General features: G+C 48.5%; 1 protein-coding gene across 5 annotated transcripts; it reads left to right on the top strand.

Annotated features, from left to right (window-relative positions):
• The first annotated feature begins 1,229 nt into the window (after positions 1-1,229).
• Nckap5l (NCK associated protein 5 like) lies at positions 1,230-17,306 on the top strand. 5 transcript variants are annotated; one of them, XM_048802689.1, is made up of 13 exons: positions 1,230-2,104; positions 3,515-3,570; positions 5,452-5,590; positions 6,451-6,519; positions 6,608-6,646; positions 7,379-7,498; positions 10,218-10,340; positions 11,309-13,941; positions 14,712-14,874; positions 15,136-15,217; positions 15,530-15,838; positions 15,916-16,058; positions 16,425-17,306. In XM_048802689.1, exons 3-13 carry the CDS (start codon positions 5,480-5,482, stop codon positions 16,635-16,637), a joined length of 4,005 nt encoding a protein of 1,334 aa, XP_048658646.1. In that variant the 5' UTR covers positions 1,230-2,104; positions 3,515-3,570; positions 5,452-5,479; the 3' UTR covers positions 16,638-17,306. The 5 variants fall into 5 exon arrangements, with proteins under 5 accessions (XP_048658646.1, XP_048658647.1, XP_048658648.1 ...); XM_048802690.1 differs by having other exon boundaries at positions 5,432-5,590; XM_048802691.1 differs by lacking the exon at positions 1,230-2,104 and having other exon boundaries at positions 3,492-3,570; positions 5,432-5,590; positions 15,916-16,110; positions 16,425-16,566.
• Positions 17,307-25,788: the final 8,482 nt, after the last annotated feature.

The following is a 25,788-nucleotide window of genomic DNA, read 5'->3' as shown; positions in this document are numbered from 1 at the left end:
TACTGACACCACACATGGAGAGTCACTGAGGAACTGACTTAGGAGACAAAGGCCAAGTTCCTAATTAGGCTTTGTTTTGGAGGTGGAGGTGTTAGTCCCTAGAGGGTATAAAGACTAAGGAAGGGCTAGGGTTGTGGCTCAGCAGTAGAGCGCTCCCCTAGCATGGGTGAGGCTCTGGGTTCGATCCTCAGCACCATGTAAAAAATAAATAAATAAAATAAAGATATTGTGTCCAACTAAAAAATAAATGTTTTTCTTAAAAAACGACTAAGGAAGTTTTCTTTTAGAAAAGAAAAAAAAAATTTTTTTTTTTTAAGAGACCGGATCAGGCTGGAAATGTCACTCAATGGTAGAGTGCTTCCCTAGCAGGAGCAAGGCCCTGGGCTCAACCCCCCAATACTACAGAAAGGTGGGGTTGGGGGATAGAGTTTCTACTATGTTGCCTAGGCTGGCCTTGAACTCACAATCCTCCTTCCTCAGCCTCTGGGAGTAAATTGGATTATAAACTTATGCCACCATGTCTAGCTGTTTTTGTTGTTGTTTTGCTTTTTGTTTTTTAGAAATCTCAAACTCGGATTCACAGGCACGTGCTCCTCCCCATCACCAAGTTGAAATGTTCCTCCCCAGTCAGGCTGACAGTTGTCTGCCTCCTGCTTATGGCAGCTCTACAGACACAGAGAAGGCTCTCCACCCTGAGTTGGCCCAGACCATCGTGGTGCAAGGGCAGAAAACATTTCTCCCAAAGTGGGGCTGAGTCACAGCCTTCCTCCAGCCAACATTTCCGGAGCCTCTACTCAGGCTCCAGCTGGGACCTACAGAGCAGTGTATGCAGGAGAGAAATGTTACCCTTGGGAGGCTTAGAAACTAAAGGGCCTCCCATAGTTCACAGAAGGACTCAGTCCACCCTGCCCTGGGAACTGTAAGGGCTCAGATTTGGACGGTGGCAATGGTTGGCTAGTGTGGTGTGCTGGGTCTCTACCCTCTTTAGTACATAAAACTGCCACGTACTTGTGTACATGATGGCATAAGTTTATAATCCCATTTACTCTACAACCAGGCCATGTGCGGTGTGCACACCTGTAATTGCAGCTGCTCGGGAATCTGAGGCAGGGGGATTGCAAGTTTAGACTAGCCTCAGCAACGTAAGGAGACCCTGTCTAAAAACAAAATAAAAAGAGCTCAGTGATAAAGCATTTACATAGCATATACAAGGCCCTGGGTTCAATCACTGGTACCACCAAAAAAAAAAAAAAAAATATTCACAGCTAGCCTTCATATCTTTACCTTTCACATCCTTATCTATTTGGTTTTTTTTTTTTTTTAGTTATTATTTTAGGAAAATATATTCTACTAAATTGTCTTTATCCTTTATCCTGTGTTAATTTTGTTTTGTTTTTGTGAAGAACACAAAACTTGGGACTTCCCCTAACTTTAGCTCTATTCTTTTCTGGATCTTATTTGTTCCATTTCCTTACTTTGCATTTCCAGCTTTCTTATTCTCCACAATGCACATAGATGCTCATAAACATATGTATCCCGATTTCCTCTCTTTCCTGGGAATTGCCTCTGGGGAAACAAATAGTGTAGAATCAAGGGAAAAACTAGTGATCACTAGAGCCAGGTCTAGGGTAGTGGGAGTTACTCACTGAAGAGAGAAGATGATGTCCAGAGACCAGAGTTGAGGAGCAAGGGTGGAAATGGTTGAATGGTAGAGGCAACCTGAGGCCTTTTTTGGTTCTCACCCTATTTGTATGGAAAAGAAATATTTCTTGAATTTCTTTTATTTTTCTTTCCCAGACTTGTATATTTCTAAATTTGTCAAACCTGATAATGTCAGAGCAAAGCAAGTTATATCCAATGCATTATTACCATATCAGAAAACAAAAGAACTTTCAGTTGTTGTAGAGTATTAAAAATAAGTATTACACAGTTTTTCCTTTTCTTATTTTTTTCAGAAGCCCCCTTCTCACTGTGGTATGCACACACACACACACAGAAAGAAGACTTCTCCCTTTGCCCGTTACCTCTGGCCTCAAAACCTCCAGCCAATTCCTTTCTAGGGTATGAGGCAGAGACAATGAAGGCTGGGTCCACCATGGGGCTGGTGAGCTGGGGGAGACTTGGGGAGGGAGCCTGAGAGGGCAGGGCAGGCTGGGTAGTACCTGAGATCTGCAGGTGCCCCTTTAACTGAGACCTAAGGGTGAGGAGCTGGGACCCAGTGTTGCCTGTGTGCCAGCTGAGAGTAACATCAGGCTCCACAGCAACCCCAGGCTTGGCACTCACCATAATATGAAAATTATTATTATAATCCCATGTCAGCTCACCATAATATGAAAAGCCTCCAGTTACTGAGGTCATGCTGGCTGCTCTGCATCCATTCTCTCATTTTATCCTCCAACTGCTCTTTGAACTAAGTATCTTTACCCACATTTTATAAGCAAGGAAAGAGATTTCTTCAGAGTCTGGATTTCAGCCCAGATCTATCCAACTGCAAAGCTCCAGAAGTCTCTACATCAGGGCCCTGGGACTGTATGGAGCCTACATGTAGGTTATTCTGTGAAGCTGGCAGTATAACTTTATTTTTTTTTAAAGAGGGAGAGAGAGAGAGAGAGAATTTTTTTAATATTTATTTTTTAGTTTTCGGTGGACATAACTTCTTTATTTTGTTTTTATGTGGTGCTGAGGATCGAACCCAGCGAGCCGCGCATGCCAGGCGAGCGCGCTACCGCTTGAGCCACATCCCCAGCCCCCTGGCAGTATAACTTGATGTGTATAGAGAAGCTTCAGAGGAGCAGAGACATCCAGGCCTGTCCAGTTTACTGTGTGCTCTAGCCATATGATTTCAGCAGTGTCTTATTCCTCCAGAGCCTGCTTTTTTTCTTAGGCTGGTACCCTCTGTCAAGGTTATTAGGAGATTCAGATGTCATATTGCAAAAGAAGAGTTCCAGCACCATGCAGTACATGAGATACAGTTCCTCAGTTTTTTCATCTAAAAAAAATATAGGCCTTAGCCTGGGAATGTAGCTCAGTTGTAGAGTACTTGTCCAGCAGCATGAGGCTGGGGGTTCAAACTCCAGCCCTGCAATAAATAAATAAACAAATTCTAAAAATATAGGTGTTTACTTCCCTTTGTGGTCATGAGGATTAAAGACAAGCATGTTTGGAAAGTCAGTAAAGCACCATGAGTGATTGTTAGTTCTACCTGTTAACTGAGTAACTCCTGGCTAAGGAGCAAGGGACCTTTGTAGTGGCTCTTTCCATTTGCCCAGAGTGCTTTTTCCATCCTGGGATTTCGTCTGGACTTTACTCAGGTCTCTGCCTAATTATCATCCCTTGGTGCCTAGTTATGCCCAGTGTTGTATTTTGTCTGTCTCACACAGTAGTGGAGTGGAAGCTACATAAAGGCAGGGCTTTCGGACTTGTTTGCCCCTATTCCCTGGCACCTGGCACACAGCATGAGCCCAGTAAATATTTGAAAAGTACATGACTGACATCTCCCTCTGTTTTTCCCCAGATGAGGTGACTGGCTGCCAGAGTGAACGTGCCAGCCTAGGTGAGGGGCAGAGACAGGTAAGGCCTTTGAAGCCTGTGTATGGTGGTGATGGGAACTGGAGAGGGGGACTAGAGGTAGGAGAGGTATCCCTGTGTCCCACTCCAGAAGACAAGAGTGAGGTTCAGATGCCTGGAGATGACCTGCTGAGGGCCCCCCTCTTTTCTAGTACAAAATCTCTAAGCCACTTTTGTTGGGGCTTCAGTGGGACATGGAAGAAGCAATGGAGTAGTCAGTGGTATACAAGGGTATCTACCCTTTTACAACAAGAATGGCTTCCCATCGGCTGGAAAAGTCATAATCTTTATGCAGAAGGAAGTGAGTGCTTTCTTCTAACAGAGAAATTGAAACTCAATTGGAAGATAAAGACTAGTCAGTTAAAACTAATGATGGCAAGTGTCTGAAGGGGGATCACATAGCACAGTGTGGGTCAGAACACTGCTGTATTTGTGTGGTTGGTGACATATGAGGCTTTTTCATCATTACTCTGTCTCCTAAATGTCAGGTATCGTACTGGGAGGAGTGTGGGTTTGGACAGAGAAGTGACTACAATGTCCCTGCCCTTACGAGCTGACAGCTTAATGGGGACTATTACAGAATTAACACAGGAGCAGCACCCAATCCAGATTTAAAGTGAGAGCCCTGAGGAATGAACAGGAAGGTCTAGCCAAGTGGGAGGGAGGGAGTGGTGTCAGGTCCCCAGCAGAGTGGCCAGCATGTGTAGAGAAGCTGGTCATTGGCAGTGCCCTCTATACCTCTCAGGGTGCTGGGTGCCTAGGGCAGCTGAAGCTGGAAGAGGGAGTGTTGGAGGCAAGCAGGACACCTCCCACTATATCCAGGAGGAGATGAGGCCCAGGGAGAGGGGCGTTGCTCCAGGGTCATCTGGCAAGTGAAATGAGCCAGGGCTGGGTCTCCACACCAAGCCTCTCTGACAACTCTGTTCACAGGAGCCTGAGTCAGTCATATTGACCCTTTTGTAGGTTGCATCTCAGGGTATTAGACCGTAGTGCTCTCATTTGACTTCTTAATAGCCCTGTCAGGAAGCCCTGCCCATTTCTCAGGATTAGGAAACTGAAGATCAGTTGGTTGACCAAGTGAATGACCAAAACAAGCAAGTTTTCAGTTCACCCAGCTTATACTGGGCAGAGCCAGCTAGAGCCTTTTGGCTACAAAGCCAGGGTTTTGGCCCATGGCCCCAATAACTTGAGACCTGCCTCAAGCAAGGTACCTCTGATTCCCTGGACAAAATCCCAGTTGTCTTACCCGTACCTATTATATTAATGTATATTATTTTAGAAGTATTAGTGTTAGTATTACTACTACTACTATTATGAATAATAATAGTCATGTGGCTTAAGTCTTTTTTTGAGACAGGTTTTCACTAAGTTGCTGAGGCTAGCCTGGAACTTGTGATCCTTTTGCCTCAACCTCTTGAGTAGCTGGGATTACAGGCATGCGTTGTACCCACAGCTAAGACTGGGTTTTTTGTTTTGTTTTGTTTTAACTTTTTCTAATCACCCTTACAGACCTAATATTTTTGTTTGTCAGTACTGACTGAGATTAGGTGATTTGGGGTGTTATTTTGTAAATAGGGAACACAGAGGCACAGATTGACTTGCCAGTTCGAGGCTAATACCAGCAGAGAATTCAAGATTTTTAGTCCCTTGCTCAGTGTCTGTCTGACCTATGCTAGGATCAGACAGTACAGGCATTTTTAAAACAATGGTCTATTCTCGAGACAGGAAGAGTAAGTAGAATCTCCCTGGGTGACCGTGAGTTTGTAACAATGTCTGTAGCATATAGATCATACCTATCTAAATTCTGAGACTAGGGAAGAGTTTCATCTTTGTCCTCCTCCCTCACTCTTGTGCCCTGGAGTAGCCTGCTGGGGTTTCTCTCAGTTGTTCCCAGAGCCTGACATCAGAGGCCATGGACCAGCCAGCCGGGGATCCTGGAAACCTGAGGCCAGGAGAGAGTGGTGATGGCATCATGGAGCCAGGCACCTGCCAGGAGCTGCTGCACCGGCTGCGGGAGCTGGAGGTGTGTGGAATGGGAGTGCAAGCCAGAACCCTGAGGGGGCAGGGAGGCAGGGCTGCCTCTCCCGCTGAGCTCAGTGTGGGGTCTGGGTGCAGGGAGGCTTCCTCTCTGCCCCTGTAGACAGTCTGGAGGAGACTGATCATTTGTTCAACAGAGCTCCTCCAAGAAGCCCTTTCCTGGCTCTTAAAGCTCTCCAGCCCAAGTGGCAGCACAAGGATGGGCTGTCCTAACCCCCAAATGCTCTCTTCTCCCCTGCTTTCATACCTCTACTGGCTGTAGGGCAACAAATAGTCACAGCAGGCATGGGAGGAAGGGATTTGATGACCCAGGAGTTGGAGTACAGGTGTGGATCTTCAAACCAAATCCCTTGCCACATTAAGTCCCTGTCCTCTTCCCTCCAGCCTCCAGGGTCTACCTCCCAGGGAAATAAAAGTTTTACTTTTGGCTGGTTAGGGTTGTGGCTCAGTGGTAGAGCACTCACATCTCACGTATGAGACCCTGGGTTCGATCCTCAGCACCACATAAAACTAAATAAACAAAATAAAGATATTGTGCCCATGTATAACTTAAAAAATATATATTTTTTAAAAGTTACTTTGGCATTACCCACTCAGGTCCCCCTGGTCACAATGTCTCCTCAGCCCCCCAGCTTCACTGCCTAAAGTTGGATTTTACAGAAAACCAGCTGTCTCACCTCTGTCCTCCAAACTAAAGTTACTACCCATGGTCCACCTCTGCAGGTCTCCCCACCTGAACTGTAGCTATTGGATTCCTTTTCTCCTCTTCTTCAAAAGGAATTTGCTCTGGCGGAAGAACAGTCCCCTGAGCTTCCTTCTTACCCTCTTTTTCCCTCACTCCTGCAGGCAGAGAACTCTGCGCTGGCCCAGGCCAATGAGAACCAGCGGGAAACGTATGAGCGCTGCCTGGATGAGGTCTGTGGGATCTGTGGTAGGACTGTCCTGGGGTCGGGGGTGGGGAGGCATGGCTTGTCTGCTCAGTCTTGGGGCTTTCTGTCCTCAGGTTGCTAACCACGTGGTGCAGGCACTACTGAACCAGAAGGTGAGTGGCCACAGGAAACACTCCCACCCTTAAGCCCAGCTGCTCTGGGGAAAGGCCCTGAGTGCACATGGTGAAGCCCTTCCCCAGGACCCCTGAGCCAGCTTAGCTAAAGCATTCACTAGGAACTGGAGGAGTCGACCTATCCCCCTCCTCCATTTGTCCCCCTCTGCCTGCTTTGGTTAGGTCCACACTTTTCTTCCTGGAGGCAGAGGTGTGACTGAGTAAAGCCAGGTCTCTAAGCTATGGTAACTTTAGTTTGGATTTGCATCCTCCCCTTACCCTGGTCCCAACTGGTTTCTCCAGTTTGTGATGGTTCTCAAAGTAATATTGATGTTGTGAGCATAAGTAGGATCTAAATATTTACTCATGAGCATAAGTGGATCACTTCTTGACATAAGGGCCACTCTGACTCCAAGGTTGTCTTTCATCTGAAATACACCCTTCTTTGATGTGTGGTTTCTAAGAAGCAGAGTTGGCTCCAGGGATAGGAAAAATGGCAAAGAGAATAGGATTTACCTCCCTCCAGGGTAGCAAACCTTAGAAACTACTTACCATCCTCAAAAGAGTCTACATTTGCACACAGGCAGGTTCAGATCCCTTGCAGGAGGTTGCAGGAGAAGAACATGCCCAGCGAGTGCCTTGGGCTCCTAGGCAGGATCTGCTGTGCTCATTCTGTTCTTCCTGTCCCCACCATCCTTCCCTTCGCTTCTTCTGCCTCCTGGGCGGGTGCAGGACCTGCGAGAGGAGTGCATCAAGCTAAAGAAGAGAGTGTTTGACCTGGAACGACAGAACCAGATGCTGAGTGCCCTGTTTCAGCAGAAACTCCAGCTCACAACAGGCTCCCTCCCCCAGGTGGGCACATGCACTTCTCCCGCCCTCTCCTAGTCTGCTTCCTGCTGCCCCAAGTCATCAGTGCTATTTTTGTTCACATACACACAGAAAAGCAGGCCATCATCCATCCCCCTTCATGCTGGGGTCTGTGGCCATCACAGGAAGGCCTGCCCAGCCTGATGGTTTTACACTTTAGATGGAATGAAAACTACTTGAGTCCCTGCAAGCTTGGCTGGCCCTTACATCCCACTTGCTCCCCACCCAGCTGAGCAGCATCCCTTCTTGCTGACAGAGAAGGTTCATACTTGCTCCTGCCTCTGTGTGAGGAGATGAGGAGATGGGTGGAGACTGCAAGTGAAATTATTTCAAGCTCCCAAGAGGCTCCTTTGGCCACTGATGTGTGCTTCCTGGCCAGGGGCAGGGGTGGAGCCACACATAAGGCAGCCCAGGGCTTATGGTATCATGGAGCAGTCAGGAAGGTGCTTCACCCTTGATAACTATGGGCACACATAGTGGCATACATCTGTCACTGTTGTATGCACATGTTCACAGTTAGTGGTCTTTGCTATTAGCCCTGACTCTTGCCTTCCTCAGAGCAGCAGGAGACTCCTGGGAATGAATTCTGGGCCAAGATGTCCCTTGAGGTTACTCTGTCAGGAACTCCCAAGGATGTGGTTAAGATGCAGGGGTGGGGAGATTGGGAGCAGCTCCCGGTGGCCAAGGGGAACACTAGGTTGTTTCTGAGGGCAGCCAACCTCTTCCCCCATTTTGACAAGAAGAGAAGCACTTTCCTTGTGTGTGGGAGCTTATGTGTCTGACTGAATTTGTGTCTATGTGTTATAAATCAGGGAGCTCTTGAGCAGGGAGTCCTTCCACTCACTGGGAGGCCTCACCCCTGCAGAGGAAGCCTCTCGTTAACATGATGTTTCTGGAGCCTCCATCTCACCCAGACATTGCAGAACTGGGTCTGAATCAGCAGTGGAGACTGTAGTTCTCCCTGCCCTACAGTTGTCCCTGCTTTGAAGGGCCCACTCTGAAATCCCATTAGGCCCAACCACACCAGCCAAGCTTACCCCTTCTGAGTGACTGCTGATGACAGGACTAAGCATCCTTAAATCATTTATTTTTTATCTAAATGAATTCTAGGGCCTTTTAGAACTTTGACCAATAGATTTATCTTCCCCAGAGCTAGCATGACATAATGAAAAGAGAGCAAACCTTGACCTCATAAGCTTGGGTTAGATCCCTAACTTAGCCACTTCTTAGCTAAGTGTGACCTTGGACAGATTATCTAAATTGGAAAACTAGGTTTTTTTCTCTTCAAAAATGGGGATGAAAATACCTGTATTGCATATTGTGATGATTAAATGAGATAATATATAATGCTTGACCCAGCATGTAATCAATAAATGTAGCTGTTTATCATTAATGTGATTTCCAAGTTATGTTTGTTGGGATGAATGCTCCTTTGAGCAAATGCTAATTAAGCTCCTATTTGTGAGCAGTGCCTTTGCCAACACATATGGAATTGAACTGAATCACATGGCCTTAGGGGCTGTGACCTGTGCAGGGTGCTCATGACTCCCTGAGGTCTATAGACAGCCATGCTACAAAACTGAATGTGACAGTGCTTCTGTCCAAGGGCCCACCCAGGAGGGAGACAGGCCCTCAGAGAAGGACTAGGGAAAGTTCCTATTGGGAATTAACTTTGGACCTGGCCTGGATTGATGGGAGAGCCTCAAAGAGTGACACAGTGGTTGAGGAGAAGGGATTTCCTGTGGGAAGAAGAGCCTAAGTAAGGATCTGCAGGCAGGGAAGCCTAGGGAGTGGCAAGCTACTCCGCTTGGCAGGAACAAAAGATAGGTGAAAGGACAGTGAGTGGTAAAAGCTGCAGACAAGTATCAGGGGAAGACATGTCCAGGGAACCTACAGGCCAGGCCGGGAGCCCCACAGGAGTTCCGACTTGTTTCCTCAGGCAGTGGCAGGCACACTGAGCACAAAAGTGCTTTAGAAAAAAAGATAAAGAAGATGCTTTAGGCTGCCTGTGCATGGGAGGTGGAAAGGCCACCAAATCAGGTCAAGGAGACTGATTGAAATGCCCAGCAGCATCCAGGCTAGAAGTGGGAAGATTCAGACTGAAGTTACTGCTGGCATATGGCCAGAGGCAAGGCTGAAAGATGCTGCAGAGACCAGGTTTGAAGACTGTGGGGAGTTGGGGTGAGAGAAGGGTTAAAGTTGACTCATAATCAGTTGAGATGACTGGGAAGAGGAAATAACATTCTCAAGGACTGAGAAAAGTGGCCCTTGATTAAATCCTACTTTTGCAATCCTCAGAATAGATGAGACCAGGTTGAGGAGGCAGAAATAATGGCTCCCTGCCATCTTTTTCTAAGATTATCAGCCTCAGCTTTGCTGGAATAACAGGTAGATAGAACAGAAAGAGACCTTCATGGTAACTCCCTTTTTAATAGGGAAGAAACACCCCAGAAAAGCAGAGCAGTGCTGGAGATCGGCACCCTGGGTTAGAGCCACAGCTGCCCTCCAGGCCTGTGGTACTTGTCTTTCTCCCCAAAGTCCCACCTCCCTCTGCCATGGTCTCCTGAGGCTCCTCTTCACCAGCAGGTAGTGGCAGCAGCAGAAACTAGGCCTGGAGATGACCATAAGGGGCACACTTGGAAGGGAAGGCCTGGCTTCATGAGGGGCAGACAACATTGTGCTAACTCTCCTTTTCCCTCTACAGATCCCACTCACTCCACTTCAGCCACCATCAGAGCCACCAGCCACCCCCTCCCTGAGTGCCGCTGAAGGAACAGCCACCTCTTTACCTTTGGGTCGCTGTGCTGGGCAAAGAGAGGTAGGAGAGGTGGGCATAGTGGTCTCGGCTTCCCTGGAGAGGGGCTAGTCAGTCAGTACTCCACTGCTGGTTCCTAACAAAACACAGGGGGACTGTTTCTCATGCACAGACTCTTGTCCAGGCTGGAAGTGGGAGCCCTCAGCTGTCAGCCATGTAACCAAGAAAAACAGATCCCTACCCCCACCCATGGCCTGTGAGCAAATGCATTAGTAATGCAGTGAGAGTCATAGTTAACACTTATGGAACTCATTCCATGCCAGGCACTGTGCAGGTCACCTTAGGGCTCTTTTATCTTATTTTATTAGTTTAAACATAATTACCATCTCATTTTACAGATGACACCATGAAGTTTATAGGTCAAATAGCTTGTTGAAGGTCATATTGCTAGGTAGAACTGGGACTTGAACCTACAAAGTCTGACTCCAGAGAGGATATAGTTAACCACTGTTCCAGACAAAGAAGGAGCAGGATAGCAGCAGAGAAGGTTTTTCATGGAGTCATCCCCAGTCCACTTCTCCTGTTGGGGATAAGGCCAGCATGTTAGTTGGAAAGAGAAGGCCTGGGTTGGCCTACGTTGACTTATGTCTTGGCCATATCATATCCCCTTCTTGAATCTCCGTTCTTTCTGGAACCTGAAAAATGGACAGGCCTCCCTGCTGAGGCAAGCATAGATGTCAGAGTTATAGCTGGTTATCCCTGATAATCCAAATAGCAATAGGGCTAGGAGGCTGGGATAAGTAAGAAGGGGATTCAGGGTGACTACCCTGCCCAAAGTGTGCTAGGTACAAGTTGGGGTAACCAGACCTGAGCACCACTTGAGGAAACTGAGCCATCATACCCCAAGAGCTGTGAATTCCTTTTGGGGTCACAGACATACAACCAGGCCAGCCCTGTCTCTGGCATATTTTTATGCCCAACTCAGGGCCTGGGCCTAGACCAGAATGCCCACTATATAGGTCTCCTCACTTCCTTCTCAGGTGTGTTGGGAGCAGCAGCTGCGACCAGGAGGCCCTGGTCCCCCGGCCACCCCACCACCAGCACTAGATGCCCTATCCCCATTCCTTCGGAAGAAAGCCCAGATTTTGGAGGTGCTTCGAGCTTTGGAAGAGACTGACCCCTTGCTTCTGTGCTCACCTGCCACACCCTGGCGGCCTCCAAGCCAGGGTCCAGGCTCTCCAGAGCCCCTCAATGGAGAGCTGTGTGGCCCACCACAACCTGAACCTTTGCCCTGGGCCCCCTACCTGCTACTTGGACCTGGTAACCTAGGAAGCCTGCTGCACTGGGAGCGCCTCTTGGGGGAACCAGGGGAGGAAGAGGGTACCAGGCGGCCTTGGAGCCCTAGCAGGGCCCCACCACAGGCCCAGGGCACTAGCTCTGGCTCACACTGTGCTCCAGGCAGTAGCTCCTCCTCCTCTTCTGATGAGGCAGGTGACCCCAATGAGGCACCTAGTCCTGACACCTTGCTGGGTGCCTTAGCCCGCAAGCAGTTGAACCTGGGCCAGCTCCTTGAGGATACGGAGACTTATTTACAGGCATTCCTGGCTGGGGCTACAGGCCCACTCAATGGGGACCACCCAGGTCCTGGGCAGCCATCATCCGCAGACCAGGGGCCCCAGCAGCTATCCAAGTCCAAAGGCCTCCCTAAGTCAGCTTGGGGTGGGGGTACCCCAGAGGCCCACAAGCTGGGCTTTGGTGCTACCTCAGAGGGCCAAGGGCCCCTCCCCTTCCTCAGTATGTTCATGGGTGCAGGGGATGCCCCACTGGGCTCGCGGCCTGGCCAACCCCACTCCTCATCTCAGGTGAAAAGCAAGCTCCAAATTGGGCCCCCTTCTCCTGGAGAAGCCCAAGGACCCCTTCTGCCCTCTCCAGCCAGAGGTCTCAAATTTCTCAAGCTGCCTTCAGCTTCGGAGAAGACTCCCAGCCCAGGAGGCCCCCAACTCAGCCCCCAGCTACCCCGGAACTCCCGAATCCCCTGTCGCAATAGTGGCTCAGATGGCAGCCCCTCCCCACTGCTGGCCCGCAGGGGTCTGGGTGGAGGAGAACTGTCCCCAGAGGGGGCACAGGGCCTGCCCACCAGTCCTTCACCTTGCTCCACAATCCCAGACTCTGCACAGCTCAGACCCCCCCAATCAGCCTTGTCTACCACACTGTCCCCAGGGCCAGTGGTATCTCCTTGCTATGAAAACATCCTGGACCTTTCCCGGGGCACCTTTAGAGGGCCTTCCCCAGAACCACCTCCATCCCCACTGCAGGTGCCCACCTACCCACAACTGACTCTGGAGGTACCACAGGCTCCTGAGGTCCTCAGAAGCCCTGGAGTACCCCCCAGCCCTTGCCTCCCAGAATCCTGCCCCTATGGGAGCCCCCAGGAGAAGAGTTTGGACAAGGCAGGCTCGGAGTCTCCCCATCCCAGCCGCAGGACCCCAAGCAGCTCATCCAAGAAGCCCAGCCAGGGGTCAGGGCGGCGACCTGGGGATACCAGCTACACGCCTTTGCGGGACAGACTTGCAGCCCTGGGAAAACTGAAAACAGGCCCTGAGGGGCCCCTGGGCACAGAGAAAAATGGGCTGCCTGCCAGATCTGGCACCGAGAAAACCCGAGGACCAGGGAGGTCAGGGGAAAGTACTGGAGATATGGTGCCTACCACCACTAGACCCCTTGAGCAGCCAGAAGCAAAGGGAGTCCTGCGGGGGGCAGTGGCCTTAGGCACTAGCAGCCTGAAGCAGCAGGAACCTGGACTTGGACTTGGGGATCCTGGGGCCCGAGTCTACTCATCCCATTCCATGGGGGCCCGGATTGACTTGGAGCCTGTCTCACCAAGGAGCTGCCTCACCAAAGTGGAGCTGGCCAAGAGCCGGCTGGCAGGGGCCCTGTGTCCCCAGGTGCCTCGCACCCCTGCGAAAGTGCCAACCTCAGCCCCCAGCCTGGGCAAGCCCAATAAGAGCCCTCACAGCAGCCCTACAAAACTACCCTCCAAGTCACCCACAAAGGTGGTGCCCCGACCTGGGGTCCCCCCAGTCACCAAGGAGCCGCCCAAGCCTGAAAAGGGGAAGGGACCTCCTTGGGCCGACTGTGGTAGCACCACGGGCCAGCCCACATCCCCTGTGCCTGGCCCCACTGACCCAAACCAGGGACCTGAGGGGCCAGCCCCACACTCAGCCATTGAGGAGAAGGTGATGAAGGGCATCGAGGAGAATGTGCTGCGGCTCCAGGGGCAGGAACGAGCACCAGGCTCTGAGGCCAAGCACCGCAACACCAGCAGCATTGCCAGCTGGTTCGGCCTTAAGAAGAGCAAGCTGCCAGCACTGAACCGCAGAACAGAGACCACCAAAAGCAAGGAGGGCGCTAGTGGGGGCTCTCCACTCCGGAAGGAGGTCAAGGTGGAAGCCCGAAAGCTGGAGGCGGAGAGCCTCAACATCTCCAAGCTGATGGCTAAGGCAGAAGATCTGCGCCGGGCTCTGGAAGAAGAGAAGGCCTACCTGAGCAGCAGGGCCCGCCCACGGCCTGGGGGTCCAACCGCAGCACCCAGCCCTGGTCTAGGGCAGGTGCAAGGCCAGCTGGCCGGTATGTACCAAGGCGCCGACACCTTCATGCAACAACTACTCAACAGGTGAGGACCTGGGATCGTTTAGCAGATGCTCAGCAGACACACCTGATTCTGGACCTGATACTGCCCTTCTGGCAGTTAGGGCTTCCCAGAGGTCAGAAGGGATAGGATGCTATCAGAATGTCTTGGGGTTAGTGACCTGGCCTGGAGGAAAGATCTAGGACTCAAATCAGAAGTCAGCCATCCTCCCCTCCCTGCTGGGCTGGCTATCACCAAGACTTGCTGAGACCAGTTTTCATTTGAAAAGAATTAACTCATATTTTTCTGGATTGTCTCATGTCAGATGAGCTGGCCTAAGGTGCCTACATATGGGAGTTAAATGAATACTAGAGCCTAACCAAGGCTAATGAAAGTGTTCCTCCAGCAACAAGGAAGGTCCCCTTCTTGTCTTACATTTTGACACCTGACACTAGGGGGGGTTCATTGTTTAGAAAAGAAACCCACTCCGGGATTGCACTTTCTGGGCTGATAAAACAAATTCTGAAGGCATTGGGTCTTATTAGTATGAGGTTTGGGTGGCAAGTGTGCTCAAGAAGTTCAGGGGGAGCAGGCAGGGTAAGTCCACCAGTGTTAGCCATATAGGCTCCACCCTAATGACCATACCTAATCTCACACCTGCAAAGGTTCTGCCTCTAAAAACCATAGATTTAAGTTTCCACTCTCTTAATCCCTCACAATGAGGTATTAATCCTTGGGGGACACTCAGCAAACCATAGAGGCTGGTATGGTCTTCTGAGTATTCACCTCTCTCACCTACCTCTTTTGTTACCCAGGGTGGATGGCAAGGAGCTGCCACCCAAGAGTTGGCGGGAGCCTAAGCCTGAGTATGGTGATTTCCAGCCAGTGTCCTCTGACCCCAAAAGTCCCTGGCCAGCCTGTGGGCCCCGAAATGGTCTGGTGGGCCCACTTCAGGGCTGTGGAAAACCTTCTGGAAAGGTAAGTTCTTGGGGCTGGAGCTGGCCTGGCTCTGGAGGGTTTCCCTTCTCTTGGGCCTGGGAGCTACTGGATGCATTTGTGGTCTGTAAGGGGAACTAAGGAGAGGAGAGTGGGTTCCAGAGCTCCTGCAACCACAGCCATCCTTCAGGGCCCTAATGCTCCTACTCCCCTGCTCCCATACTCACATTCCTACTCCCAGAGGCACAGTGGGGTTTGGAGGAGGGATGGGAATGGACACCCAGGTCTCCTGTATCCGCACAGCTGAGCAATGAGCCAGGGAATCGGGAAGAGATGCCCTCAGAAGACAGCCTGGCCGAGCCAGTGCCCACCTCGCACTTCACAGGTAGGTGGGACCCGGGCTGAGGATACTTTTTCCTGCAACCATGGAAGATGCAGGCCCAAAGTGCCATCGTGGGGACCAACACTGAGTGGGCTCTGGGGCTGCACAGAAGGGAAACTCCCCTTTACCATCAAGGATACCTCTCTGAGCCTAGGACCCTTGGGGGTGGACAGGCAGGTTCTGTGGGATGGGCATGTTGGGTCAGGAGGCCCTGAGTGTTGGAGTGGAGCCTGGACTGGGGTGGGAAGCTAGAGGAGAGGCAGGGGGCAGAGCTTCCATCTAACATCCTCTACGTGCTTGCTCTCTCTTCCCCAGCCTGTGGCTCCTTGACACGAACCTTGGACAGTGGCATTGGGACCTTCCCACCCCCAGACCATGGCAACAATGGGACCCCTAGCAAGAATCTTCCCAAGACCAAACCACCACGGCTGGAACCTACACCAGGAGTGCCCCCAGCTCGGCCCCCAGCCCTTACCAAAGTCCCCCGTCGTGCTCACACGTTAGAGCGGGAGGTGCCGGGCATAGAGGAACTGCTAGTGAGTGGGCGGCACCCCAGCATGCCAGCCTTTCCTGCACTGCTTACTGCTACTCCAGGCCATCGGGGCCATCAGACCTGTCCTGATGGTGAGTGTCCTGGAGGGTGAATGGGACATCCCCAGAAACTGGACAGCTCCATCCACCTTCCCCTTATTCCTGCACAGATCCCTGTGAAGACCCAGGCCCTCCTCCTCCTGTGCAGCTGGCCAAGAACTGGACCTTCCCCAATACCAGGGCAGCTGGCAGCTCCTCTGACCCTTTCCTGTGCCCACCCCGACAATTGGAGGGGCTGCCCAGGACCCCCATGGTGAGAGTTGAAGAAGGGGAATGAGAAGAGGACTAAGTGGCAGGAGGGAATGGTATGAGGCCACAGTAGTACAGCATGTGTCCTGCATATCCCAGGAGGTCCAGCACTGCCCAGGAGGAGGGTGGAGGGAGAACCCCTTCCATGCCCTTCTGGCAGCTCACCCACCCTTCTTGGGGGAAGGATTTTCATCACTCCCTGGAGCCTTGGTAGGTCTGTGTATAGTTGTATCTTCAGCTTACTTCCCTCTCAGGGGTGGACCCAGAGTAGCACCTCCCACCAGGTGGGCAGAATGTCCCTCAGTCCATGCTTCACAAGCTAGGCTGACAGGTGGGAAGGAATGTCCTACAAGCAGTACCTCCTTTCCAGGCCCTGCCTGTGGACCGGAAGCGGAACCTGGAGCCCAGCCGCCCAGCCTCTACACCCCAGGGCCCAGCATTTGGGGGCAGTCGTACTCCCAGCACTTCGGACATGGGTGAAGAAGGCAGGGTGGCCAGTGGGGGTGCTCCAGGGCTAGAGACCTCCGAGTCCCTCAGCGATTCGCTCTATGATTCACTCTCCTCCTGTGGGAGTCAGGGCTGAGGGACTGCGCCCACCACAGCCCCCTCTGGATCTGGGGACCACGGACTGGACCCACTCTCTTCATGCCCCATGCCTCAGAGCCAGTGGGCCCTGCCTGAAGGGACCAAGGATACAGGTGGAGAAGAAGTTGACAGAAGTCCCTGGCACACCCCACTGCCCACGGCTGCTGTGGAGGAGATGGCCCCGCTCAGCTCAGGGAGAGACCCCACCCTTGGTTCCTTCACTCGCCCAGAATAAGGCTTTTCCTCTAAGGGACTGGGGGTTCAAAGCCACTGTCTCAGCTCCCGCTTCAGGCTGAGCCATCTTGTGGTGCTGGGCTTTCTGCCCACCAGCTGTGCCATCTCTGCCCAACTTGGCTGCTCCCCTGTCCCAAAGCCTCCATGGGGCCATTCTGGAGGCCCCTGCTTTTGGAGCTTGGGGATAAGGGGACACATTGCCTTCTCTCTCTGCCCTGGTTCTCCCTGCTGTCTGGATGGTGCTGCCCTCCCTTGCCCCATGTCTTTGGGGTCTGTTTGTTTGTCTTTTTTTTTTTTTTATTAAGGCGCCTGGCCCAATCCCTACCCCTCAACCTGCACTACGGTTAATTTATCTGTTGTTAAAAACATGGCTGCTCTGCTTCCAGCCTCTGCTTCTGCCGTATCCCTAATAAAACATGGAGGCCCCTTCCCACCCTGACTCACTTTGTCATGTGGGAGGACTTGGGTGGAAAGGTGGAATCACCCTAGGAGATTGGGGAAATGGGGCTTTCTTAAGCCTGGAACTGAATATGTGTGGGCTTTAGGAGATTCCCCTGGGCCAGGGTTGGGTGGGGCACAGGGCTAGGCAGCCCCTTGGGAAGGCAGGTAGGGAGAATGTCATGGACGTGCACTCAAAGTGGACCAATTTGGAGCCTCGGGTTGGAGTGTAGATAGAGTTAACTATAGTTTCCTGTTACCATGAAACTGTGGCACAACTGGGTCTTAAATCACTGCCACCTTCTAATCTCAGATTTAGGGAAAGAGGGTCTAGGAAAGGTCCAATTTCTCTTTTTTTTTTTTTTTTGGTACTGAGGATTGAACTCAGGGGCACTCATCCCCAGCCCTATTTTGTATTTTATTTATTTTATTTATATTGTATTTATGCTTAGCGCCTCACCATTGCTGAGGCTGGCTTTGAACTCTCCATCCTGCTGGGATTACAGGTATGCACCACCGCACCTGGCCGAAAGGCCCAATTTCTATCTCAGATTCAAACCAGAAGTTCCCCCAATTCTGAAACTCTGTTTAGGAAGGGGAGGCCAGAACTGAGACTAAGGAGAAGGGTCCTGGTTTCCAGGAGCTATTCTGAATTTTCTGTGGACTTCCTGTTGGGCCAGAAATTGGGTAAGAACCTAAATTGAGCCAGGGGGCAGACGGCCCATTTGGCATTGCCAGCTATTGAGGAAGGCCTCCCTGCCAGGTTACAAGGTACAGCATGGCTCATCCAGAGCACCCTGATGCAGCCTGTGCTTGCCTCCTCCCCATGAAAGTTCTGAAAGCCACCAGGACAGCGTGTACGCTTGAAACACCTGGACTTGTGGTTGGGACTCTGAATAGTTGGTGTGTAGGAGGTGGGATCCCTTAGGAGACACATGGTCATAGTGTCCTGCTGTCTTAGTACCAAAGGCTGGAATCAGAGGTGACTTATGGGGTATCACTGGGTCCATTCAAGACTAAAGCAGTTGAATCATAAGTTCAGAGCCAGCCTCAGCTTATCAAAACCCTGTCTCAAAATATAAAGAGTTGAAGGTATTGCTCAGTGGTAAAGTGTACCTAGGCTTAATCCCCAGTCTCACAAAAAAAAGCCTGGTACCACTAGACACCAGTCTTGAATTCTGACAAAACCAAAGAAGACTGATCATGGGGAGAGTGACAGCACCTCCCTTCATGCTAGCTCCTCTAGCAGCATCTCTCCAGCCCCAGTGTGTTTCGTGGGAGCAGCAAGATAACTCACTCAGTAAGGCGAATACCTGCCTTTCACCGCAGCCACAGCCCTGGCAAGGAAGTGGTGTCCTTGTTCTCAGGTAAAGACACTGAAGCTCAGACACCATTGATGGGCTGTGATAGAGCCTGGTAGAGGTGGTGACTTTTGGAGTGTTTAGCTTTGCTCTCTTTTGCCCAGACTTTAATGTCCTCCCTTTAAGCCCTTCCTATCAGGAGGGCTTGAGAGAACTAGACTGGAAGTCAGAAGTCTTTGCCACTGAAATGGGCTTCATTTGGAAAACTACCCCTTCTCTGGACATTGGTTTTCTTCATCTACAGTAGATTAGGAGGTTAGGCTGGAACCACTGGTGCCATCACCCAGTCCTCCTTAGTTTTTTTTTTTTTTTTTTCTTACCACCTCCTGCATCTGGCATCTCTCACTCCTGTTTTCCTTAATGTCATCATTGAAGAAATCAGCCCTTAGAAAAGAGGTGGGTTCAGGGCTGGAGTTGTGGCTCAATGGTAAAGTGCTTGCCTTGCATGAGCAAGGCCCTGGGTTCAATCCTCAGCACCACATAAAAATAAATAAATAAATAAATATATTGTGTTCATCTACAACTAAAAAATATTTTAAAAAAAAAGAAAAGAAAAGAGCTGGGTTCAATGTCTTGGTTTACTTCAAGTCAGAATCCCATTCCCTTACCTCCTACTTCCAGGTTCTTCTCCCACTGTTCCTTTATTCTTATGGTTTAAGTGTATTAAAGTTTAAGTGGGTATTATCTAGCTGCAAGTTGGGCTGGTGGTACACTTATAATCTCAGCAATTTGAGAGGCTGAGACAAGAGGATCCCAAGCTCAAGGCCAGCCTGGACAATTTAGCAAGACCTTGTCTCAAAATAAAAACAAAAAGAGCTGTGGATGTAGCTCAGTGATAGAGCATCTCTCAGTTCTGTTCCCATTATGGCCAAAGATAAACAGACACACACACACACACACACACATGTAAAACTAAGCTGCAAACCTCTGCCTCTTCCCAAGTGAGCTTAAAGAAGTCTGCATCCTCCTATTTTTTTTTATTTTCTTGTTTTTCCAAACCCTTTTCTCTGATTGAATCTAATGGATTACCTCATTTCCTAGTTAAAATTGAATTGTTTGCCTGCAAGTTATTTCTCCCATTTCCCTTCTGGGAAGAAGTTGGTATGGTGGGCTTGATTGTTGACTTTACCTTTTCCAAGCTGAGAGCAAAGGATTCATCCACATTCTTAGCCAGAGTCTGATCAGGTCTGCTGCTGGGCTCTGTTCTCTAGTGTTTGCAAACACAAGATGTCACCTTGTCACCTTGTGAACTGATTGGGGTAATGTCCTTTGTCAGGCATTAGGGCAAAGTACACTCACCTGGTGCCTGTTAGGCACCTACCAGCTGTCTCCTACCAGCTGCTTACCAGCTGTTCTGCCTAACTGCTCCCTACCCCTTCCACATGTCACAGAGGGATGCTGGTCCTAGTGGAGTCATCCCTCAGCCCACATGACTGTATGTCCTCCACACAAACCCAGTGTTCTATCTGAAATAATTCTGTGGAGGAGCACTTACAAGTGAGTTTAAAGACACTCTAGGGCTGGGCATGGTGGCACATACCTGTAATCCCAGCCACTTGGGAGGCTGAGGCAGGAGGTCAGAAGTTCAAAGTCAGCCTCAGCAACTTGGCAAGACCCTGTCTCAGAAAAATAAAAAGATCTGGGGATGTGGCTCAGTGGTTAAGTGATCCTGGGTTCAATCCCCAGTACCAAAAAAAAAAAAAGAAGACGCGTTAGGGAACCAATTTCTCCTTGCACTTCAAGAAAAGTTTTGGCTACTGGGCATAGGGGCACATATCTGTTATCCCAGTGGCTCAGGAAGCTGAAGCAAGAGGACTACAGGTTCAAGGCCAGCATAAGCAACTCAGCAAGACCCTGTCTAAAAACTAAAAAGGGCTGGGGATATATAGCTCAGTGGTAGAATGTTGTGTTCAATCCCCAGTACCACAAAACACACACACGCACACACATCCCAATAGGTGAATGTTTGCTTTAACCATGTGTCAGAACTTTTCTGTTGGGCTTCCCAAATGACGCCCAAACTGCCAGATACCTGCCCACCCCACGAGTGGCATCAAGGCATCAGCACAAAATGAAGCAGGAGGTTTCACTCCACTGAGCACTCTGCCTTTTGAAGGAAATGACTCAAAAACTGTTAACTAAGGTTGCCAATTGTTTTATTTTCTTTTCACCTTTTTCTAGATTTTCTACAAATAGTATGTTTTATTTTCTTTATTTTAAAAAAAAGGTTTTAAAAAAAGAAACAATCATACTCCACAGCAAATTCAAGATGTGTACTCCTGATCTGTCATCCTGACTTCATTCAAGCATGTAAATCATTTTTTTAAAGCCACATGAACTTGAAGTAAATACAGGTGAAGGTGAGCATTTCTATGATCTTGGGATGGGGAAGAACTTTTTTTTTTAAATTTTTAGTTGTAGATGGACAGAATTCCTTTATTTTATTTATTTTTATGTGGTGCTGAGGATCGAACCCAATGCCTCACATGTGCGTGGTGAGCACATTCCCACTAAGCCCCAGTCCTGGGGAAGAACTTTTCTTAAAACTTTAAAAAATTATTAGATATACAAATTTTAAAAGTCTATGTTTGTACCAGGCATGGTGGTGCACGCCTGTAGTCCTCCTATGCCCAGTAGCCATGGTGGACTCAGAAGACTTGAGACAAGAGGATCACAAGTTCAAGGCCAGCCTGGGCACCTTAAGGAGATCCTGTCTCAAAATAAAAAATAAAAAGGACTGGAAATGTACACAAGTGGTAGAGCACTCCTAGGTTCAATTTAAAAAAAATAAAATCAAGGGGCTGAGGTTGTGGCTTAGCGGTAGAGTGCTCGCCTAGCATATGAGGCCCTGGGATCAATCCTCAGCACCACATAAAAATAAATAAACAAAATAAAGGTATTGTGTCCACCTATAACTAAAAAATAAAATATTTTTTTTTTTTAAAAATTGAACAAAAACAAAACAGACTCTCTCTCATACTCCTCTCAATCCCTAGTCTTCACTTCCCAAACCAACCTGAGTTTGTTGGTAATCCTTTCAGATGTTTTGAAAATGCATAAACACACAACATATTCGTGTTTACTTAACAAGGACATTATTCTGTAGTTACTGATCTGATGCTTCCCTTTAGTGTTTAATATCTTGGAGATCATTTCAAATTCCATGAATCTCCATTATCACGCGTGGTACTTCATTCCATTGCATGGCACACTGTATTTATTTGTTTTGCTGTAACTTGGTGCAGTGAAATCAAGTGCACTTTTGACCACTTATGTATTTGCATAAGATAAACTCCTATAAATAGAATTCCTGGATCCTAGGGTATGCTTAATTTATTTTTATAGAAATCAATAAATTGTATTCCCATCAACAATATTTAAGTTGAATTACCTTCCCACATCTTCTACTCCATTGAGCATTATCAAACTTTTTATTCTTAGCCAAGTTGGTAGGAGTAAGATATCATGTAGGGTCTTGCAGCACAAGGTAGGGACTATGGCTTTTACTCAGTACAATAGGGAACACAGAGTGATGAAGATAGACTGTAGAGGGCAGTATGGAAGCATACTACTTAAGAGGCCTCCTCAGTGGTCCCCATGAGAGGCAGTGGTGACCTGAACCAGGTGGAAGCATAGAGACAACAAGGTTTCCTAATGTAATTGATGTGAGGGAAAGAAGAGCTAAGGATAACTCCAAGGCCTTCAGAGCAACTAGAAGGGTGACATTGCCATTAACTGATATGGGGAAGACTGGATAGAACAGTCTAGGGGAGAGAAAGATCAGGAGTGAAGTGTTGGACACGTTAAATTTGAGTAGTCTATTGGACAACATCCAAAGGAAAGTTTGGAATAAACTGATGGTAATAGAAGTCCAGAGTTTAGAAAAGAAATCTGAACTGGGAAGATATTAATTAGTAAGTCATCACATATGGATGCTATTTAAAACCAGAGGACTGGATGAGATCACACAAGGAGTGAGAAGAGGAAAGATCTGAGTCCTGAACTCTGGGATCCTCTATTCTTAGAGGTCAGAAGAAATGAGGAAACAGCAAAAGGGACAGAAAAGGTGTACCGGGAGAATGTGGGGTTCTAGATATACGTGAAGCAAAGGTTTCAAGAAGAAATACTCAACTGTCAAATTCTGCTGACATATCTGATGAAATGGGGATTAAAATTGTGTTTTAAATTTAGCATGGAGGTCACTGGGGACCTTAACAAGAACAGTAGTAGAAATGAAAGCTGTTTGTCAGAAGAAAATGGGAGCCCGGCCCCGTGGCACTTGCCTGTAATCCCAGCGGCTCTGGAGGCTGAGGCAGGAGGATTGCCAGTCTCAACAATTTAGCAAGGCACTAAGCAACTCAGTGAGACCCTGTCTCTAAATAAAATACAAAATAGGGCTGGGCATATGGCTCAGTGGTTGAGCACTCCTGGGTTCAATCCTCAGTACAAAAAATACAAAGTGAGGTGCTAAGGAACTCAGTGAGACCCTGGTACCCCCCACCACAACAAAAACAACAAGAAAAAAAAAAAGGAAAGAATTGGAGTACAGCCAACTCTTTTGTGAGGTAGAAAAAATAAGTGGGAGAGAAGACATTCAAAAGTGAAGTTTCAATCAGGCATGGTGGCACATGCCTATAATCTTAGCTACTCAGGAGCCTGAGGTAGGAGGATTGCAAGTTCCAGGCCAGCCTGGACAACATCGACACTGAGTCAAAATACAAAATAAAAAGTGCCGGGGATGTAGCTCAGTGGGAAAGAACCCATGGGCTCAATTCCCACTATCAGAAAAAGAAAGAAATGAGGCTTTAATTTTTCTTTCTTTTTTCTTCTGCAATGCTGGGAATTGAACCCAGAGTCTTTCCCATGGTAGGGTAGCACTCTCCCACTAAGCTACATCTTCAGCTCTTTTTATTTTATTTTGAAACAGGGCTTGATATTGCTAAGGCTGGCCTCAAACTTGCCATTCTCTTGCCTCAGCCTCCCAAATAACTGGGATTACAGATATATATCACAGTGCCTGGTGGGGTTAATTTTTTTTTTAAAGAGAAACTACATTACTACTGTTGTTGTTGTTGGGATTGAACCCAGGATTTACTACTGAGCCACATCCCCAGCCCTTTTTATTTTGAGACAGGGTCTCACTAAGTTCTTATGGCCTCACTATATTGCTGAGGCTGGTCTCAAACTTGCAATTCTCCTGTCTCAGTCACTGGGATTATAGGCATGCAACACTAGGCCTGGCAGGTTTTAATATTTTTAAGTCTTATTTTTGAAACTATCTCATACACAAATGTCTTAAGGGCAGTACAAAGAATTTTTTTTTCTCTTAAACCATTTGAGAGGAAGTTATCAACCTGATGCTCCATCACTTGAAGTACATCAGTATTTGTTTCCTCCAAACAAGGGCATTTTCCTGTATATCCCCAAGACTATCAAAATCAGGAATTAAAGGTCAGGCATGGTGGCACATACCTGTAATCTCAGTCACTGGGATTATAGGCGTGTGCCACCAGGCCCAGTTGACAAGGTTTCTTAAACATAGAAGAAATTAAGCTTTGCAAGGGAACTGAGGATTGAAACAAGGGCCTCCTGTGTGCTGTGTGTATCCCACTGAACTCCACACCTAGCCCCTGTCTTTTGTTTTTGAGGCAGGGGCTCAGTACTTTGTCCAGGCACACCTCAAACTCCTGGGCTCAAGCAATACTCCTTTCTCAGCCTCCCAAGTAGCTGGATTACAGGTGCACACCAGTGGACCCCATGAAAGTATATTCTTATATGTATGTGAATGATCAAATAGAGATTATTGGGTGATGTAGAAGAAAGAAAAGGGAATTGGACTCCCATGCACAAATGGCCTTAAGCAAGATGCATGGATATAGGAACTGTGGGTGTAGGTGATGGTGTCTTCTTGTAGAAGTATCTTCTGTGCTCCATTGTCTCAAGGAAATAATTAAGACTGTCAGCTAAGAGGAAGAATGGGGGAAAGGAGATGTTGGAAGTCTAAGAAGAAAGGAGAAAATATGAGTAGCCACCTAACTCAAAAGAGTGACTGAGGCCTGGGGACGTATAGCTCAGGAGTAGAGCATTTGAGCACTTGTCTAGCATTTATGAGGCCCAGGGTTCAATCCCAATACCTTAAAAAAAAAAAAAGTGACTGGATTGGAAAAGTGTTAGGATTACCAAGTAGCACAAAGGATCCCCTTGGGCCATCAGGAATTTAAAGTGAATCTTACAAATGTAAATGTGGGGACTGGGGATATGGCTTAAGTAGTAGCATGCTTGCCTGGCATGCGTGAGGCACTGGGTTCGATCCTCAGCACCACATAAAATAAAGATATTGAGTCTACCTAAAGCTAAAAAATAAATATTAAAAAAAAAAAAAGTTTGTTCTCTTCTCTAGCCTTGCTAGGCACAGAATAGGCAGTGAATTGGATTAGTCATGACTGACAATTTGCCAAGAGTGTGTGATGCATGAAATCGAGAGTTTGGGGGATGTTGTGGTTTAATTGTATTCTCTTCTCCAATAGATAATGAAGTCCTAACCCACAGAATCTGAGAAGGGGACCTTATCTGGAAGTAGAATCTATAAACATAATCAAGTTAAAATGAGGTTATTTGACTGGGCCCTAGTCCAATTTGACTGGCATCCTTATGTAAAGGGAAAAATCAGGCATAACATACAGAGAGGTCACCATGGGAAGATGAAGCAGAGATTGGGGTGATGCATCTAAAAGTCCAGGAGCAGCAACGTTGCCAGCAACCACCAGAAGATGGGTGAGAGGCCTAAACAGATTCTCCCTTGCTGCCCTCAGAAAGAACCAACGCTGAGAACTCCTGGATCTCAAGCTTCCAGTCTCCAGACGTTGAGGCAATAAATTTCTGTTGTGTAGACCACCAGCTTGTGGTATGTTGTTACAGTAGCCCTAGCAGGCCCATGCAGAAGGGTTGCAGTTATGAATAGTGACAGGATCAGAGTGTGACCATGAGAGGTCACTGGAGAAGAGAGGCAGGGAGAGCATGAAACTGAGAGGCCAACATGTTGGGGAAATTCATCTCTGTGCATATTGAAATCTCTAAAAGTTGGGATAGAATTATAATGGGGCCGGGAGGGAATGA

Source organism: Marmota marmota, unplaced genomic scaffold, assembly GCF_001458135.2.
Source record: "Marmota marmota marmota unplaced genomic scaffold, marMar, whole genome shotgun sequence".
Lineage (NCBI taxonomy): Eukaryota > Metazoa > Chordata > Mammalia > Rodentia > Sciuridae > Marmota > Marmota marmota.
The sequence above is the reverse complement of the archived record's forward strand: the minus strand, read 5'-3'. Positions and strand labels throughout refer to the sequence as shown.